General features: G+C 43.3%; 1 protein-coding gene across 1 annotated transcript in view; it reads right to left on the bottom strand.

Annotated features, from left to right (window-relative positions):
- VASH2 (vasohibin 2) overlaps nt 1-19,897 on the bottom strand; it is a 42,853-nt gene that overhangs the window by 9,504 nt on the left and 13,452 nt on the right. Inside the window, exons 4-6 of the mRNA XM_063125574.1 lie at nt 17,058-17,132; nt 8,192-8,573; nt 5,930-6,039 (exon numbers count right to left, since the gene is read on the bottom strand). Coding sequence (XP_062981644.1) covers nt 5,930-6,039; nt 8,192-8,573; nt 17,058-17,132 — 567 coding nt within the window. The remainder of the gene's footprint in view (nt 1-5,929; nt 6,040-8,191; nt 8,574-17,057; nt 17,133-19,897) is intronic.

Below are 19,897 nucleotides of genomic sequence, written 5' to 3'. Positions count from 1 at the left end.
TTATGTGAACTTGCAGCTTATGGGGCTTTTTCGCTTAGGAAAAAGTGGCGAGTACAAAGGGACGTGATAGAGATGTATAAAATTATGCATAATACTAGAACCAACAGGGGCATTCTGATGGGAGCTTCAGGAGAAAAGGAGAAAACCTCTTCACATAGCACATAGTTAAACTATGGAATTCACTACTACAAGATGTAATGATGGCTGCCAATTTGGAAAAGGTTAAAAGGGGGATTAGACAAATTCATTATTATTATTATTATTATTATTATTATTATTATTATTTATTTATATAGCGCCATCAATGTACATGGTGCTGTACAGAGTAAAACAATAAAATAGCAAGACCCTGCCGCATAGGCTTACATTCTAATAAAATCATAATAAAACAATAAGGAGGGGAAGAGAATGCACCAAACAGGCACAGGGTAGAGTAAAACTAACAGTATAAAAGTCAGAACAAAATCAAGTTTTAAAAGCTTTAGGGAAAAGAAAAGTTTTTAGCTGAGCTTTAAAAGCTGCGATTGAACTTGTAGTTCTCAAATGTTCTGGAAGAGAGTTCCAGGCATAAGGGGCAGCCGAAGAAAATGGACGAAGCCGAGCAAGGGAAGGAGAGACCCTTGGGCAGGCGAGAAACATGGCATCAGAGGAGCGAAGAGCACGAGCGGGGCAATAGTGTGAGATGAGAGAGGAGAGATAGGAAGGAGCTAGACCGTGAAAAGCTTTGTAGGTCAACAGGAGAAGTTTATATTGGATTCTGAAGTGAATTGGAAGCCATTGAAGAGATTTCAGAAGTGGAGTAACATGGTCAGAGCGGCGAGCCAAGAAGATGATCTTAGCAGCAGAGTGGTGAACAGAAACCAACGAACTGATGTGAGAAGAAGGAAGGCCAGTGAGAAGAAGGTTGCAGTAGTCCAACCGAGAAATAACCAATGCATGAACAAGCGTCTTGGCAGAAGAGACAGACAAAAATGATCGAATCCTGGCAATATTATACAGGAAAAAACGACAGGATTTAGCTACTGTCTCAAAATAAGGCTATCAATGGCTACTAGTCATTATGGCTCCATATTGCCTCCAGTACACCTCTCAATATCAGCTGCTGGGGAACATGAGTGAGAGGGTGCCATTACCCTCATGTCCTGCTTGTGGGCTGCCTATAACCATCAAGGTGGTCATTGTGGAAACAAGACCGGGCTAGGTTTGGACTGATCTAGCATAGCTCTTCTTATGTTCTTATATAGATACCTTTATTTTATTAATTTTATCAATTTGTTCCTGGCTACTACGTGGAGCTTCTGGGATGGTGAGATCTTCTTTGGAGACCCTTCAAAATGAGGTGAAAGGTGACTACCAGAGAGAGACTCATCCAGCATCTATTTTGGTGTCATTTTGGCAGCATGTGAACACTTTTTCTATTTTGTCAGGATGTTTACTCTCTCTCAGCTTTTACAGTCACGACTTGCATTTTTATTCCGTGTTATTCTTTTATCATTGTTTTTATTGTTATTGAAATTTAAATTGTTTTATTTCTTTTTGTGAACTGCTACAAAGACTCTGTTACAGGGCAGCTTAAAAATATTGTAAAATAAATAAATAAAATGTATAAACTACTTTCAATACAAATATACAATACAAATATAAAAAACAAATACAATAACATCGTACAACGAAAAGCACAGAAACTGCAGCCTAAACTACTAAAATCCAACAAAGCTGAACACTATATGACTGAGCAAATAAAAAAAAAGCCTTTCCCTGGTGGCAAAGAAGTCCACCTAGCACCAATCAAAGTTGGTGCTAGGTGGACTTCTCTGAGGAAGGTATTCCATATTTGAGGCACTGGGGCTTGCAAGGCCTGCTTTCCGGTAACTACCCGCCAACTTTCAGATGGTGAAAAGACCCAGAGTAGGGTCTCAGATGAGGAAAGGTTTGGGCAGATGTGCATGAAGAAGATGTCTTTAGAGTGGCCAGGTGTCCTTAACAGAGGAGATCTCTATTTTGGAAAGCTGGAAGAGGACAGTCCTCTATAGAAGGGGTTCTCTATTTAATGGGCTGTCCAATCCAAGTCTGGTTTAAAGTCAAAGAACCTTAAAGAGGCAGTGCATGGACCTTAAAGTTGCACATCAACCATGAACATCTGGACAGCAGACTGAGGAGGCACACAGGTTACCTGGTTAGTGACCTGCTTGACTATGGGGAGACAGAATGGCTGGCTGGGGAATGTTGGGAATTGTAGGACTTTTTTCTGTCTAAACATGCATAAGATTGTGCCCTTATAGTATTAAAAGCAAAGTTCAATGAAGAGTCCACTCTAAAATTAATCCAAGCCCCAAGGTGCTGCCAACGCTGAAAAAACACCAAAATGAGTCAATGAAACAAACATTCGATGCCAACAGGGCATTGTTATCACAGGATAATTTAGCAGGGCACCAACATGCCTGTAACTGGGTGGATAAGGTGGAGACGTAAGAGAATTAATCTGATAAACCGAAGAACATTTTAACTGAGGCTTGGAGTCATTACTTTGAAATTCTGCTCGCAAATTCTAACATCCAAGTTAGGCTTTATTATTATTATTATTATTATTATTATTATTAATAATAATAATAATAATAATAATAATAATAATAATAATAATAATAGCATTTATATCCCACCTTTTTCCTCCAAGGAATACAAGGCAGTGTACATAATCCTCCTCCTCTCCATTTTATCCTCACAACAACAACCCTGTGAGGTAGGTTGAGCTGAGAGTATGTGACTGGCCCAAAGTCATCCAGTGAGCTTCCATGGCCAAGTGGGGACTAGAACCTGGATCTCCCGACTCCCAGTCCAACACTTTAGCCACTACACCACACTGTCCATATATCTGATATAACTCTGCCACCCACCAAGTCAATTGCAGCCCACTAGTCACGAATGATGGCTCACTAGAGCAGCCATCTCCAATCTGGTATCTTCTGGATGTGTAGTACTACATCCCCTATCATCCTTAGCCGGCATGGTTATAGTCCAACACATCTGGAGAGCATCAGGTTTGGGACAGCTGTTCTAGAGGCTCAATAAACCTCAATCGAATGTTATTCAGGCTTCCCAGACTGCAAACACTGCAGGATCAGTGTACGTGTGTGTCAAGGATCTGCTAGACTATGATACACAACCAGTGTACTGCATTCAACATGGGGGTTAAATTTTATGCAGGGTTGGCTTAATTTGAGACAGGGCTTGGGACCTTTCAAACTTATTCCAGTATAAACCAAGGTATAAACCATATGTTCCAAGCCCTGGAACATATAATTAAGAAAAGTGCTTTTGAACATGCCTCTTCCTCACCTCTGCACAGACACAACCAACACCCAAATATCTGGGGGAAATGTAATCTGGCAATCCTCCTCCTCTGTCAGTGGTCCCTGGTTGATTTACCGGGCTGTGGTGGCAGAGTTGGGTTTAGTCACCCTTTAAATTTGCAGCAATGCTCTATGTCAGGGGCATTGTGGGAAATCAAACGGTTTGCTAGGTCCAGCTGCTCTACACTTCTTGGAGAACTAGGCCAGAAAAAAAATTAAAAGGAGGCCTGGGACAGGTCTCAGCAGTGGGCCCACACGTGGTGCTCGGCCCCTGGCAGCTGCCCAAGGATGCCAGGTGCTGGTGTCAGCCCTGCTTCTGGGACTGCGGTGACAACGTCATGGGCTTTCCAGTTAAATGATACAACTGCAAAATGAGCAGCCTGGCATTTCTCATTTTAGAAACAGATGCTTTCTAATATACTCTTTTCCAAACCTCTGAATATTCTCCCTATGAAAACCTGTGAAGTCACTTGATACCTGAAGACGCCAGCCAGTCGGATAGGACTCAGTTTCTGCCTAAAAAGATCAAGAAAGCAAAGTCTGCTGTGGGATATATCTCCTTTGACTTTAAAGCCGTGTGTGCTACATTTAATCTTCCTTTCATATTCCTCTCTAAGTCATGTTCCATGTCAGTTAAAACTACTTTAGGTCTGTAGTGTAGATACAGTCAACTAACTTGAGCAGTTTTAACTCCAGGCAACTTCTTCACTTAACTGTGCTGAAAAATAAAATGAAGCTATGACCGAATCTGTTTTTCAACCTTTCCACCATCAGGGAAAGTTCCCCCTATTCATTTGTCTGCTGAGGAACCTCTTAAGTCAGCCTTCTGTAACCACAGAAGAGTTTTTAGCCCAGCTGTGTTGGTCTACAGCTCCCATCACCCCCAGCCACAGTGGCTGGGGAAGGTAGGGGTTGTCATTAAGGATATACAGATTTTGTTAAATCCGTTCCATCTATGTTTTGCAGATTGTCAGGCATCTTCCAGTCCATCATCCACTTATTGACAGAATCAGGATTTTTTTTAGGAATATTCAAAAAATTTGTTCCACTTGCGCAACTGAGCATTAGCCCAAGTGGACCTTAGCACGAATCCACCCAAAAAGTTTAAAAATAAGGGCTGTGCAAAATTCGACCTTGGCTTCAACGGCCATTTCACCGAGTCACTGCCAGGTCCTACACAGCCCTTGCATCCAGGAAAGAATAGCCTACAACTCCCAGCATGCCTCTGCCAGGGAGGGATGGACCTACCAAGGTCAGGGAGTGACAGGCTATCATTGACTCAACGCTGCTAATCCTGGTGGATCACCCACCCAACTGCGCGATCCATGAGAACCTGCACAGCTCACCGCAAGGTCCGCGAGTACCCTGCAGCTGCCCACGTCCCCTGAGAGCTGCCAGCTTCCCTCTGCTCCTCTCCAATACCGGGCCCTTTCTGTGCAGGGTTTTGCATGGCCGGATGGACAATCCACCGGGATCAGCAGTGGCAAGGCCATAAGCGCCTGTCGCTCCTCAACCTTGGTAGATCCGTCCCTCCCTGTCAAGGCATGCAGGGAGTTGTAGGCTTTTCTTCCCTGGATGCAAGGGTGGCGCAGGACCTGGTGGTTACTCTGACAAATGGCCACCGCAGCCTCAGACTTCCAAAGCTGAGGCCGAACCTTGCATAGCCCTATTAAAAAATACCCGGCAAATCCACAGAATCCACACAACTTGGAAAAAGCCAGTCCACTGCAGGTTGGATTCATAGAAATCCAGACTCATTTGAATCTGTTGTGGATTTCTCTAATATACCTAGTTGTAGTCCAACACAACTGGAGGTCACCAGGTTGAGGACAGCTGCCCTACCCAGTCCATGATGGAACCTCTCTGCATGGCTGCAGAAGGTCCTTGGACAATGTTCTAGGGACACATTCCATTAATGCTGGGCCTTGGCTTGGCCTCTTGGGCCTCAATACACCCTGCATCAATGCAGCACGTGACCTACAACAGGAGTAGCCAGACTGTAGGCTTGCGGGAACTACTTTGTTTGCTACCAGAACTGTGAGATCCATCATTAAGAGCTACTGGCAAAGTCATGGCTCCTAGGTATGGGTTGGTGGTGGACATAAAATTAAGGCACAGCATGCCTCTTAAGCACATGGTTTGTCTTCAAGACCATAACTTATTACAGTCTTCTCACACAAAAATCCACTCCTGGTTCCCCTAGGCTCTCTTTATTTCAGCACCCTATTTTAAAGGAAGGGAAGACTTTTAGGGTGACCATATGGAAAAGAGGACAGGGCTCCTGTATCTTTAACAGTTGTATGGAAAAGGGATTTTCCACAGGTGTCATTGTATGTATGCAACACCTGGTGAACACACCCTCTTCATCACAACAGTTAATGTTGCAGGAGCCCTGCCCTCTTGACCAGATACAAAAGAGGGCAGGGCTCCTGTAGCTTTAACTCTTGCGATGAAGAACTGATCTTCTCTTTGAGGACTCCTGAGAAGCTTCGAGAGAATTCTGAAAGGCACTAGAGCTCACCTCCGCTGCCAATATCTGACCCACTTAGTAGTGCACAGCTTTGCATGAGGATACTCACGATTTGTCGCGTCGGCAGGCCCGCCTCTGGGGGCTGACTTGTCTTCGTCGAGGGGATAGGGACTTCCCTCGGGATCTCTGCTTGACTGGAGAATGGGCAGGCTTCAAAATCTGAAAGGGAGACACGAGTTTGTTAAGAAAAACACTTTCCTTAAGATAAGGGACAAAATGCACCTTTTTCTAAGCTTGTAATAAGTCATGACCTGTTAAACGTAGTAGTGATTTAATGCAGCTGAAGATTTTCTTCTCAAATGACTAAGGGCTATTTGAGGGTCATAAGAACATGAGAAGACCCATACTGGATCAGGCCAAAGGCCTACCTAGTCCAACATTCCATTCACACAGTGGCCAAGCAGCTGCCTGTGGGAAACCCACACGCAGGACAACTGGTGGTAACTGGTATACATAGCAACTTGTCTCTGATACTGGAGGTAGCATATAGCCATCAGGACTAGTAGCCATTGATAGCCTTCTTCTCCATGAATTTGGTGGACGTCACTGCACCGTGTGGTCCTTTGAATAGATCTGCCACTGGCTGTTTTGAACTGGGATTGGTCTCCTTATCCTATAATGGACTGAATTTGTTTGTTACTCTAATTGCACTCATTTTGGTAGAACACACTTCCATTTCGAGACATAAAGGGGGCTCCAGTTCAAAGAGTTTACACACGCATCAGGAACAGTGTTTCCAAGGCACTTGGGCTGGGGTAACCCTACCAGATTGCAAGCACAGTGATTGTTGGGAAACATGAAGACTAATGGGGTGATCCCTGCCTAAAGGTCATCCTCAGGGGTCATTTTCCGTGAGCTCCTGCCAAAGGAAATGAGGCAAGTGGCTACCAGGAGGAGGGCCTTCTCTGCTGTGGCACCCTGGCTGTGGAATGAGCTCCCTAGAGAGGTTCGCCTGGCACCTACGTTACTGTATACTCTTTTAGACGCCAGATGAAGACCGCTTTATTCTCCCAGTATTTTAACTGTTTATCATTTTATCCTGGTTGTGCTGTTATTATTATTTTAAAAAATATTTTTTTCTTTGCAAATATAAAAACTTAAATATTAAGACAATTCAGAAACCATACAAGTAAGGAATAATAGATTACATATGCTTTTTTAAAAAAGAAGAAAGAAAATGCTACATAGTCCAACACTATAAGCACACAGTACAAATTATTTAGCCTTGTTTATTAGGCAGTTTTAAAGGATAATTAATTAATTAATGGGAGGATAGATTCCCAATCAAGGCTATTTATTTTAATTATTTTTATCCCCCACCCCCAGAGAAACACATCTCTTGAGGAGGTTTCCCCCTTACAAATCAGCATATCTGACAGTAGCAGGCTAAAAATTCACCTCCCTGAGCAGTCAGAAGAGGATAAGCTTTCAAAATTTAGGAAGAGCAATATTTAAAATCTACTGTCTGTACACTTGAGGCTTAGTAGAAGGATCAAACCAGGGAGGTACTTAATAAGGAAAAAGGTTTTATAACATTTGAACTGGAAGGCCACATATGCAGGGACTGAACTGTACCAGATTCTCTTACATCCTGTAGCCCTTCAGGTGTTTTTTAAAAAACTGACTTTTTTTAGATCTTTGCACTGCTGTTAACTTTTATCTTGGTTCCTACTTTTGTTTCATGCTGTTTAAAACTTAAGGTTTTACATTATGTAATTCTATTTTATGCTTTTAAACTTTGTCTTGTAAACCATGCAGAGAGCTTTAACTAATAGGCAGTATAGAAATGCAATCAATCAATCATGGACAAAATCAGCTGAACCACATGGGAAGGTGCTTTGCTCAAAACTTTTTCCAAGCAATGCAGCGCCGGCAGGGCCATAAGTTACTATGAACATTTCTAAACAAGTGATTTACTGCATGCTCACAGAAGTTTGAGGGTCCTTTACACATCATCGTCAACCTCCAGAACGTCTCCCATGCTTTTCCCCCTTTAACCCGCTTTCAAAAAGATTGGAGACAATCTGATAAACAAGGATCTTCTAAAATAAATGCAGTACCATCTAGTGACTGTATTATGAAGTATATAGAAAACATAGAATTTACCAAGAAGCGGGACCTCGTTTAAAAGCATGTGTCCACCTGGGTAAAGGAGCCGATCTTTATCTTGCAAAGAAGCCCTGGTAAGGATGCGGGATTTTAGCTTGGTGTGGTGGAGCTCTATATGTGTGAACAAGACCTCTGTCTCTCTCCCTTACACACACAGTTCCTCCCTCCTTCCCTCCCCAGACATCACAGAAATGGCACATACCTTCATTCTCATATCCCTGGCATATTTCTCCAACTCCTTCCTTATCTCCGACCGCATCATCTTCGATACGTTGAGCACCAACTGCTTCCACTCGATGGGTTGAAAGCTGTGTGGCTCATGGGGGACATACAATCCAATTTTCACTTTTTTAACTGAGTGCAAGTACTTTTTATAGGACTCTTCAAATTCGAAGATGAGGTCACTGAGAGTTCGAAAGACCAAAGGTTTGTCCATCAGCTCCGATCTTCGGCTCATGCCCAGTGATCCATATCGGCCATTGAAATAAATTCCCAGCACCACGTGATGAAAATTGTTCCCTGAGAAGTGGGATTTAAAGCTGATTGGGAATCGTTCCACCGAAGGCTGCCCATTGGTTAAGTATCTGGCAAGGCTGGTGTCAAGGCGGCAAACAAAGGCTTTTGACGGAGGGAAATGCTTTCTGTGTCACAGAGGATTCTCATATGATGATGCCTGATACTGTGTCGTACCACTGGTCCATCCAGTCTTATATTATCTAGCTTCAGTCCAGGGGTGGGCAACTGTGTTCTATCTGCGGCCTCATTCCTTTGGGTGTAATCTGTCAGGGAGCCTGGTGAGTGGGGCAAAAGCCAGCCATGGGCAGGGCCAGATCCAAAAGCGTGTGGGTCACTCCCCTTTTCTCTTTCCGCCTCCTCCCTCTCCCCCCCCCCACTACCCTACAGGTGATGGAGATGTTTAAATGCCTGGGGTCCTTTATTTCCCTACTGAGATTATACACTATATTTCATACTGACCCAGGCTCCCAGCCAGGATAATTGCCGGCAAAGTAACCTGGGTGGGAGGAGGATAAAGAATTCAATTCTAAACAAAAGGCTTTATATCACTGAAGTGGCACAGAATCCAACTGCGAAAAATATACCTTGCATGCCATTCGCACACAAATATGAGCTGTTCTTCCTTCCGCATTCCTCAGGTGCAAGAAAGCCGCTGAAACCTAAGAGCTGTCTGAACAGCCGCCAACTCGCAGTCACCACGGGACCTTCCCCCGAAGCTCCGCATTTAAAAAGTTGCGGACGTGCCCCGACTTTTCTCCCTTGAAGCAAGATCAGCACAGTCCTTCTACCACGTGATCTCGCTCCGTTGTTGAGCTGGGGGCGTTCCCGGGCAGATGGCAACCACTGATTGGTCGCCGGAAGCTGGGTAGAGGGCGGGCTCAAGTACTCGGATGGCCGCCAGAAAACCCATGCTCCCTCCCGCCAGGTGGATTATCCGCCCCATATTCCGCAGCAGCAAAACCATGGGGGTTTCTCTAAAGCGTCGCCAAAGCAGTGCCATGAAGGCAACCTCCTGGAGGCACTTCTCAGCAAACATTTACCCAAAACAATATCTGCATGACCACTGTTTGGTTTTAGAGATGTATTTACTTATTTATTGCATTTCTATACCACCCAATAGCCAAAGATCTCTGGGCAGTTCACAAAAAATCTGTCAGGGAGCCTGGTGTACAGATTTTGTTAAATCCATTCGCTCCCTATTTTGCAGATTGTCAGGTGTCTTTCGTTCCATGGGGTCCGTTCATTGATGGAATTGATTATTATTATTTTTAGAAATGTACAAGGATTCCGTTCCACTTGTACAAGCGCACATTTGCACAGATCCCCCCAAAAAGTTTTTTTTTTTAAAAAAAAAAAATAGTCCACAAGTCCACAGAATCCATGCAACTTGGAAAAAGCTGGTTTATTGCTGAATCCACAGAAATCTAAACTCATCTGAATCCACTGCAGATTTCTACAACATCCCTAATTGGTATGGACCGATGCCAAGTATGACGCCACAAAATATCATTTTAGGGTAAATTAGTGACAATTTATTTGCTGCAAGTGTCATGAGGCTTGACAGTGTTGGTAATCATCATCATCATTATTATTATTATTATTATATTTATTTATATAGCACCATCAATGTACATGGTGCTGTACAGATTACACAGTAAATAGCAAGACCCTGCCGCATAGGCTTACAATCTAATAAAGTTGTAGTAAACAATAAGGAAGGAAAGAGAATGCAAACAGGCACTGGGTAGGGTAAACAGGCACAGGGTAGGGTGAAGCTAACAGTATAGAGTCAGAACAAACTCATCCACCCACCCGCCTAGAGACACACGCACTGTGCCCTTACTGATCCTTTAAGCAGACTAGAGGACCACCTGCAATGAGGATCTCATGGGATAAGCCATGGCTCTACAAAACTGCACCTCTCTCCACCTGTCACTTAAAGACATTGTTAAACCTACAAGCCAGATCCTGGTCACAACTAGACATCAAATCTATCACATCAAAATGATGACATTACCTGGTACCAAATTCCCAAAACATCATTACTCATTACTTTTGTTATTTCTTATCAATTAACCATATGTAAACAGTGGTTCAGCCATCAAAGTGAGGCCAGATCTACACCAAGCAGGATATAACACTTTGAAACCAGTTTAAGAACAGTATATGGAATGTGTCATGGACCCCAACATGGTCAATACCATTATAAACTGTTATAAAGTACCGTATTTCTTCGATTCTAAGACGCACTTTTTCCCCATATAAATATCTCTAAAAACAGGGTGCGTCTTAGAATCGTGGGTGCGTTTATTATTTCTTAGAATCAAAGCTTTTTTTCTGTTGGTGGTACTGAAATTAGTGTGCGTCTTACAATCGATGGCATCTTAGAATCGAAGAAATACGGTAGTAGTGTACATCCTGCCTATAGATAGATAAATAGATAGATAGATAGATAGATAGATAGATAGATAGATAGATAGATAGATAGATAGATAGATATTAAAACATTTCTATACTGCCCTTCAATTCAACATTTCCAGGGCAGTACCACTATCAATACTGGTATGACTTCCTAGAGAAACATTTTAATTTTACACTCATTACATCACTTTACAAATTAACAGTTTGATTTGCTATGCTGCTTTGAGGTTACATTAAGATTAGTAAATGTCAAACTGAAATCACAGTATCCTTCTAAAGCCTCTTGTGTTTCTTCTTCTATGTAACTGACCCCTACAGCTGCTACGCATTTGTTAGCATCCATCAAAAATTTTCTTACACTGAACTGATCTATTGCACTTGTTCCTGGCAATACAAAAGAGTTTAACTTCACTTGATTCTTTGTTCCATCCCAACAGCTGTCCCCTACAGCCACCTACCCCCTCTGTCACATTCATCAAGCCATCAGGTCTCCAAGATGCTGCAATTTAATCTCATTACATTCTAGCCAGGAGATTTTTTAAAAAGTCTTTGGAGGAAGGCTATGCTTACTATCACATACCACAGAAACAACTGACAGGCAAAGTAACCTTCTGGCACAGGAAGCTTACATACCAAGTGCAAGTCAGTGACTAACGACAGCCTCTTTTTCTTTTTTCCTAGTCCTGTATCTTTAACGTTCACATAACAAACATAAATTCGGCAGGTAAAGCTTTTCTCTTCACTGCGCTGAAGGGTTGGAGCACTGAACCTATTTTTAAAGACATATATAATCAGCTGACAGTGCAATCCTAGCATGTTTACCCAGAATTAAGTCCTACTGAGTTCAATGGAGCTTACTCCCAGGTAAGTGTGTGTAGGATTGCAGCCTTATAAGGTGCTCCTGATTAACTGGATGGCAGGTTCTAAAGATATAGATATATTAATACAAGTGCAGCAAGCACCAGTTTAGAGGTATTCTCCCTTCTGTGATGCACAGGAAGAAAGACTCTTCAGATGTGTTACTACAATACATCTGTGCATCTTTATAAAACAAAGACATATAGTTCTTGCTCCAGAAATATTGTTTTTCCCCATTTGCAAATTTAATCAATACATTAAATCAGCTTTCCTCAACTTGGTATTTCCAGATGTGTTGGACTACAGCTCCCATCATCCTTAATGCCTTCAGTAAGAGAAGTGTATGATGAAGGCACAGTGGAGAGGACCTTTTTAGTGGTGGGGCCTGACTCTGAAATGCTCTCCAGAGGGATATTCTCCTGGCATCAATGTTGCGTATTAGGCGTCAAGCTGAAATAGTTTTATTTGCCCAGATATTTTAGCTGATTTTTAACACTGTGTTATGGTGTTAAAAGGCTGATGAGTTGTTCCTTTCTCCCTCTAATTTTTATAGTTTGTTTGATCGTGTTTTAATGTTGTTGTTTTGTTTTGTCTTTGCGCACTACCCTGGAACCCACTTTTACAGGTGAAGGGTGGCACAGAATTTAAAAAAATAAAATATTGCTTCACTTAGTTCAAAATGTGTTGAGCCCACCTTGCTGTGTTTGGCGGCTCACCCGTTCATTCTGCTGAGCGGAGCCCTGACTTCTGCCCCAAAGTCCTTCCCTGACAGCATGACTAACCTCTACAAGGGCTGGGGGATTGAAACATGGTCATGTGGATTCGCCCACAGTCCACAAATATCAAGAGAACCCTGGAAGACTCAATGTGCCAAAATTGGATGGGCAAGGCTGGGGGCTTCTGGTCTCTGAAGTCCAACACATCTGAAGAACTCAGGATTAGGAGGGATGGCACAGACATGTGTTCTTTTCTGCCTGTTGATTCTACCCATCCACTGGTCCATTTTCTTATTGAGTCTCCTTTGGATTATTATAATGTTCCTTTGGATTATTATAATGCCCTATTGCCATCTTAGCGTTTCTGTCTGGCATTCAACCACCCATACTATTCTTTTTCTACAGAAACAGATGGCCTCAGCTATTTATTTCTTTGCATCGGTTACTGTGGCGTTACACCCCACAAGTCAATTCCAAATGTATGTCTGCAGTTCGTAAGTCTGGTTTTTAGAATGTTGGCCTGAGTGGGCGGAGTTAGAATGTCTTGGGAGGGGGGAGGAGTGATATATAAGGGCATGACTGAGGGGGTTGAGAGTTCTTGTTCTTGTTCTTTTCAGGGAAACTTTTCAGGGAGACTTGTTAGGGACTCTTAGAGTCTGTAGTGCTCTCTGTGTTTATGGTACTTAAATTCTGGGAAATTTGAGAGTCAGTGTAGTGAGTGGTGTCTTTAGAGTGTGGTGTGCACGTAGTGGAAGTATATTAATCAATACTGATAATAAAGAAAGTTCAAGAGTGATTGTGTGAGAAAAAGGAAAGCGTGAATGTGAATGAGTGACCAGATTGTATGAAAGGTTTCAAAAAGGTTTTTAAATGTTGTTATTTGAAACAAAGCTTATGAACTTTTAAAAATAAATTTTGATTGTTTTGTTTTTAAACTACCACAAAAGTCCCACGTGTCTGTTTGGCATTTATCATCTTAAGTTTACACATTTAACACCCACTCTGACAATCATTCACCTAAGCAGATATAACTCACAGCGCATTATATTATATATATTAAAATCCTTCTCCATTTTAAACCCCTTTCTCCACATAGTTTGGAGGAAGGTGGGCTTTATCCCTTGCCTCAGGCGTATCAAGCGGTGGTGCTTGGCTTGAGCAGGGAGTAGCCTCGGCCGGGTCTGTTGTTCAAAGCCTGTGTCGCCCCATAATAAGTGGTGGCAGACGTGAGGTCTGGTGTTCAGAGCCTGTGTCGTGGCAGGCACCTTTTCCATTTGACATTCAATTGTTTATTTTCCCAGTGTCCTCCTTCTCCAGCACCTGCTTCTTTTCCCATCTTTAATTTTGGTATATTCAGCGCAGTCTTTGCATTTTCTGTTAACTTCTGTAAACCACCCAGAGAGCTTTGGCTATGGGGTGGTATATAAATGCAATCAATCAATCAATAAGAGGGTTGTGATTAAGGGAGAGTTTCTTTGGGCAAAGGCAGCAGACAGAATGTGCCAGGAAGCTATCTGGATCCCTTTGGAAAACTCCACTGAAGCTGGATATATATATCCAGCAGCTCTCTTTGCTGAGAGTCTAACATCCCACACAGCAGTGGGAGCGATTCTCCTAAGCATTTAAGAGCTGCTCCCTCAGCCAACACTTGTAATGAATTGCTTCTCCACCTACCACGTAGCAGCATTTCAAGAGGCATCAAGCAGGACGGGAGTACTCTGAAACCTAATTCGACAAACCAAGAGAGATTACCGAAGTGATTTTTCACTTGTAAAAGCTGACAGTGCAAGCTGTCAAGCGGCCTGATTAAAAGGACATCTCGCTAATCTGCTTGGTGCTTGGGATGTTCCAGTTAAAATAATAATAATAATAATAATACATAAACGGAGTACTGCTGTTCGGCTTGAGATTAACCCAAATACAAGCAGTGGTGAGGCTTGTCACGGTGCACAGAAGTAAATATGGGATGTATCTTATTTGTGCCGAAGGAAAGGAACTCAGGAAGCTCAGTCATGATCTTGACATCGAGGAAGGAAGGAAAATGCTAATACTGTGCTGATTCTGAATCAGGCTTGTACATTGCCACTGGCTTGGTTGCCTGTAGTAAATAACAATCCTCTTTAGGTGATCAGATGAGGGAAGGTTTTGTAAATTGTAAGAGAAATTGATTTTTCAAAAACTAAGCATGGACAGGAAAGTTGTTGTTGGGATGATTAAACACTTATATGCTGCTCTTCTTCCATGGAGTTCAAGGCAAGGTATGTGGTTCTATCTCCACCCATTTTATCCTACATCAACCCTGTAAAGTAGATTATACTGAGAGACAGTAACTGAACCAATGCCACCCTGGATGTTTTGGGGCTGAAACCTTTACTTTTCTACCCTGAATAATTTGATGTTACTTAGAATAATATGCATGATGGAAGTGTGTGTGTGTGTGTGTAAGCCCTTCACATCTAGGTAAAACACGCAGCTTCCGTCCCTTCTCTGAATTAGCCCCATTCAGTTCGGTAGGAGAGAGCAACAACTGGACTTTCTCTGGGGGGCTGGGTGTTGCAGCACAACGAAAGCCAGAAGGGGTGGAAGACGGGCGAGAGGCAAACAACGTCATGTGAGTAATCCGTGAGTGCCCAGTAACGAGCATGCAGTAAAACGCTTGTCGGATGGACCTTTGTGTGCGTGTGCGTGCATTTGTCTTTGCTGCTGCTTTTAGCTTATTGTACATGTGTTTTAAGGATCTGATTTTTATGCTTCTGTGTTTTGTAAGCTGCTTTGAACAATTCTTTTTGGCAGAGGAAAAGTGGGGTAAAAATTGTTCAATAATAAATATGAAATTGTGAATTTTCCCTTGCATTCCCCACTTTACTTTGATAAGAACCCCTTTATACCTACAAAAACTCAATTGACAGGGCAATCCTATGGGCAAGGAGCCCAAACAATGGAAAGCTCTGATCTCAGAGGCTCTGTCCACCCAAAGCCTTGCTGGGCTCTTGCTGACAGGGCAGGAGGACTGACAATGGCTTTATTAGTATTAGTTTTATTTATTTATTGAATTAATTTCAATAAATAAATAAATACTGATTGATTGATTTCGGGAACCAGAAGGTTTGACCATATAACACCTGCTCTGGTCTGCTTGCACTGGTTGCCTGTATGTTTCCGAGCCCAATTCAAGGTGCTGGTTTTGACCTATAAAGCCTTACACAGCTTGGGACCACAATACCTGACGGAACGCCTCCCCTGACGTGAATATACCCGTTCACTACGTTCAACAGCTAAGGTCCTCCTCCGGGTGCCTACTCCAAGAGAGGCTCGGAGTGTGGCAACAAGGGATAGGGCCTTTTCAGTGGTGGCCCCCAGACTATGGAATGATCTCCCTGACGAGGCTCGCCTGGCACCAACGCTGCTATCTTTCTGGCACCAGGTTAAGACTTTCCTCTTTGCCCAGGCATATGGCGGCACATCTTAATCATCCACATGTTTAGTTTTTTAAACTGTTTTTAATGCTTTATGTGTGTATGTTTTGTGTTTTAGAATTTTAAATTTTGTATACTCGTTTTTATCTTAATTTTAGAATTTCTGTAAACCGCCCAGAGAGCCCCAGCTATGGGAGCGGTATATAAGTGCAATAAATAAATAAACAAATAAAATTTGCTGGGAATTTCTGCTAGATGGGCCTCAGAATCCGTCTAACTTCCCCTTTGTGCCAGGGGCATGATTGGGGGCTGAGATGGCTTAGGACCTCTTGGATCCTTGGCCACTCCCTCCCCACCCACTGGCCTCCCCCACCCACCAAACACCCATTTTCAACCTCATAAACCTCCACAGTGGTGGGACAGAGCCAGGAGGTGTACTCTGGCATCAGAAAAACCCTCTGAGGTCGGAGCTCTGACTAGGGGGGTGTCTTTACGGTGGCACATTCCTTAAAGCCCCCACAACATCACAGCTGCAGGATGGGAGGAGTTAATCCCCATGGCAGGAGGGAGTGAAGGCTTTCCAGCGGCCACTGGGCTCATGGAGCACACCCTCAGCCCTGCCTTCCCACGCTCCAGGCAGGCCTCGGTCTTCCCCCAGAACACCCCCGGCATGCGAGGTCATCACTGGGTGACGGTGGAAACACAGTTGTGACCTCGGAGCGAAGGAAAAAGTTCCAGTAAGTCTGTGACTGACTTCAGGGGCAGTTTTGGGGAAAGCCCCTGTGGTGGCTATGAGTTACCTGCTCCATCGTATAACCGACACACTGCTACTGGGCAGCCATCTTGGGGGTAAATAGGGTGTACCGACAGCCTTTGGGTTCTTGGAGGGGTTTTTCTAGACAATCCTATAGTCCTTGAGATGCTGTCTAGGGACATATGATTGCTCTGTGACATCTATAAAGTTCCAACAGATGTGTTTCAAACTTTATGGAAAAGGAATCTTAGCTTTCATCCAGCAATCAACTGCTCTATTTTAACTTACCTTTGGCTGGTGTTATTACACAGCATCCCAAAAGCATAGGCAATTCGAGTACCACTTTCATTTTAAAAGGAAGTCTGAACATGTGGTCAAAAAGGATACATCCCCAGGATAACTGCTTCAAGGCATTTGATAGGTAAAGACTCCCTGGTCATTTCTCTTGCTGATTCCATGAGCCTAAGAAAGCATAGGAAGAAAAGGGAAGTGGAACAAATAATTTATAAAGCATTTAGGCCAAGAATGATTGTGTCTGAAAGTTGCTGTCGTATCCTGTCATTGAGAGAAGTGAATCCATCTTGCCTAATTACACGTGGATATTTATTTAGGAAGTAAACAAAGGGAAAAAACGTCCTCATTTCTGTGCGCTGGTCTTTACCCACCATTGGGCGATTTTGGATGCAATCCTCTGAATGTTTTGATGGAAAAAATGTTCCACAACTCCCACCACAACATTTATAGTAAAGATGTGCTGAGCTACAATAGGTTTGCCCACCTGATACATCACATCACAGCCCATATCGAAACCACACCTTTTTTAAGGCATCTGGAGGGCACCAGGTTGTCTGGCCCTGCGGTAAAGGAACCTACAGATGTACAAAGATGGTGCCTTACGTTAGGTTTCCCACTAGCCCAGACTAGACAACAACCCACGTTCTGCTCAGAATTCTTTTCCTCTTAAATGTTCTCTTTCCTGATGTAGCCCCGCATAGATTTAAATCGGTAACTGCTTCTGCAGCGCAGCTTTAGATGGGACAAAGATGCAGGAAGCAAGAAGCACAAACACTCTGTGGGTACTTTTCAGGCGCTTCTCCATCTCCTCTGAAAAAATAATGTTTGCGTCTCCCCTGCAGGGAGACAGAGAAGCAACTTCCTGCTTCCCGCTCACCCCCCATCTCCCGCACCGCCCCCATCTGTCATCGCTGCCAAAGCTGCTCCAGTCACACCTCCGAAGGGTTGCAAGGAGCCATTCTGAGCACTGCTGCAGGCATTTGTTTGCCATGTTCACAACAATTCCTATTCATAGATCAGGGTTCACACTAAGGAAATGCAACAGCTAAAACACAGACACACACTCTGCTGGGCTCAGCGGAGCTGGCACCAACACACCCACGCACCCCTGCAGCACTGAATATGCTTCCTACAAAAGTCTTTCTTTTGGCCTTCTGCCTGAAGATTGGCCGAGGAAGAATTCAAAATAAAGAATGGACACTCGGCTGCGGAACGGTGACATCTGGGCTGTTGTGTGTGATGGAATTTTCTAAAATACGAGCACCAACCCCACAGAGAGGTCTGGTCTACTCGTGTACAAAACAAAAAGAGGAAGACCCTCAACTGAAAGCGCTACCCAGATCAAGGGGGCCATAAAATGTATGATAATAAAATTAAATATAATGCTGCCAGTGATTGTAAGGTTCACAAATAATAATATCAATATACATAGAAATCACTCTGAATGATAATAACAATGGTACAAATGCTCATAAATTACTAAATTCAGTAGATATGTATCCCTTTTCAATAGATCATAATATTGATGAACCAAACAAGGTTCTCATAGCATGCTAACTCACACTCAATGGTTGGGTGTGGGTTGTTTTGAACCGTGGGTTGTTTGTTAAACTGTGGGTTAGCATGTTGTCTAAATGCAGCCAGGATGGTTTGTTAACCATGTAGTGTGGCTTATTTTTCTCCAACAAGCCACCTGGAGAACCCATGATTTGTTGTTGGGTTGTTCAGGGTGGTTAACAAGCCACACTGCATGGTTCACTAGCCACCCTGGCTGCATTCAGACATTATAACCCACCCTATGGAAAACGTGCTGCATTCAGACAACACACTAACCCACAGTTCCACAAACAACCCATAGTTCAAAACAACCCACGCTTTTGTATACTTTTTAATGTTTACTGTTTTTAACTTTTTTAAACCGCCCAGAGAGCATCAGCTATGGGGCGGTATATAAATGTAATAGATAAATAAATAAACCCCTGAGTGTGCTTAGCATGTGGTGTGAACAACAGCCCCACTATATACAGCACCATACAGGGCTGGCCCAAGACATTTTGCTGCTTGTGGCCAAGCATCAAGTGCCCCACCTCCAAGCCAAAGCCAGCCAAGTTATTTTGGCAGAAAATCCCACCAGCACCTCTCCCAAATCCTGGCAACAAACACACAGTAACAACAAATAGAAGAGCTGCACATTTGCTGCCCTTTCATGACACCCAAAATCTGCTGCCCATGGCAGCTATCTCATTCTGCCCAATGGTAGAGCCAGCCCTGGCACCATGCACATTGATAGGGATATATAGATTAAGTCTGGGTGAAGAAATTCTTAAATTTTTGCAGTCTCATCTGCAGGCTGGGAGAGTGGAGGCAGCAATTTGGGTGATTTCTCTTGGGAGGAGGGATTATCAGAAACCGCTGGGAGGCAGATTACCAAGAGTGGCTTTTTAAAACAAATAAACAAAAAACATCACCCATTGTCTTCCTGCTGTTGAATGCATCAGTTCTCCTATGCACCATCTTCCCTCCCTCTCCACTAATAATGTCATGATGAAGCATCATTCCAGGAGCAATGTAGAGCAAGGTGCAGGAGAGATGATACATAACCCTCTGTATGTTATTATTTACGTGAGAGGCAGAAGATCAAATCTCTTGTATTACCCCAGTTGGAAGAAGGAGAGGCTACTTGTCCATCAGCCTCCCATCCCGGTCCAGACGTAACACTGGGAAAGATAAGTAGTTAGCGGCCTTTTGACTCTCCGCAGGGCAGTCTCAGGTCTTAAGAACTTCTGACAGCAGGCTCACAAGCAGCCCACAATGCCCACTCAAGACAGTGTGCACAACAACTGTCTCCTCGCTAACTGCAAGGAAGGAACTTGCCTTGGCAACGTTTCAAGACTGGGTTTTGTAAGGTAATAATTATTATCCCAGATTCCAAA

This window comes from Elgaria multicarinata, chromosome 4 (genome assembly GCF_023053635.1).
Source record: "Elgaria multicarinata webbii isolate HBS135686 ecotype San Diego chromosome 4, rElgMul1.1.pri, whole genome shotgun sequence".
NCBI lineage: Eukaryota > Metazoa > Chordata > Lepidosauria > Squamata > Anguidae > Elgaria > Elgaria multicarinata.
The sequence above is the reverse complement of the archived record's forward strand: the minus strand, read 5'-3'. Positions and strand labels throughout refer to the sequence as shown.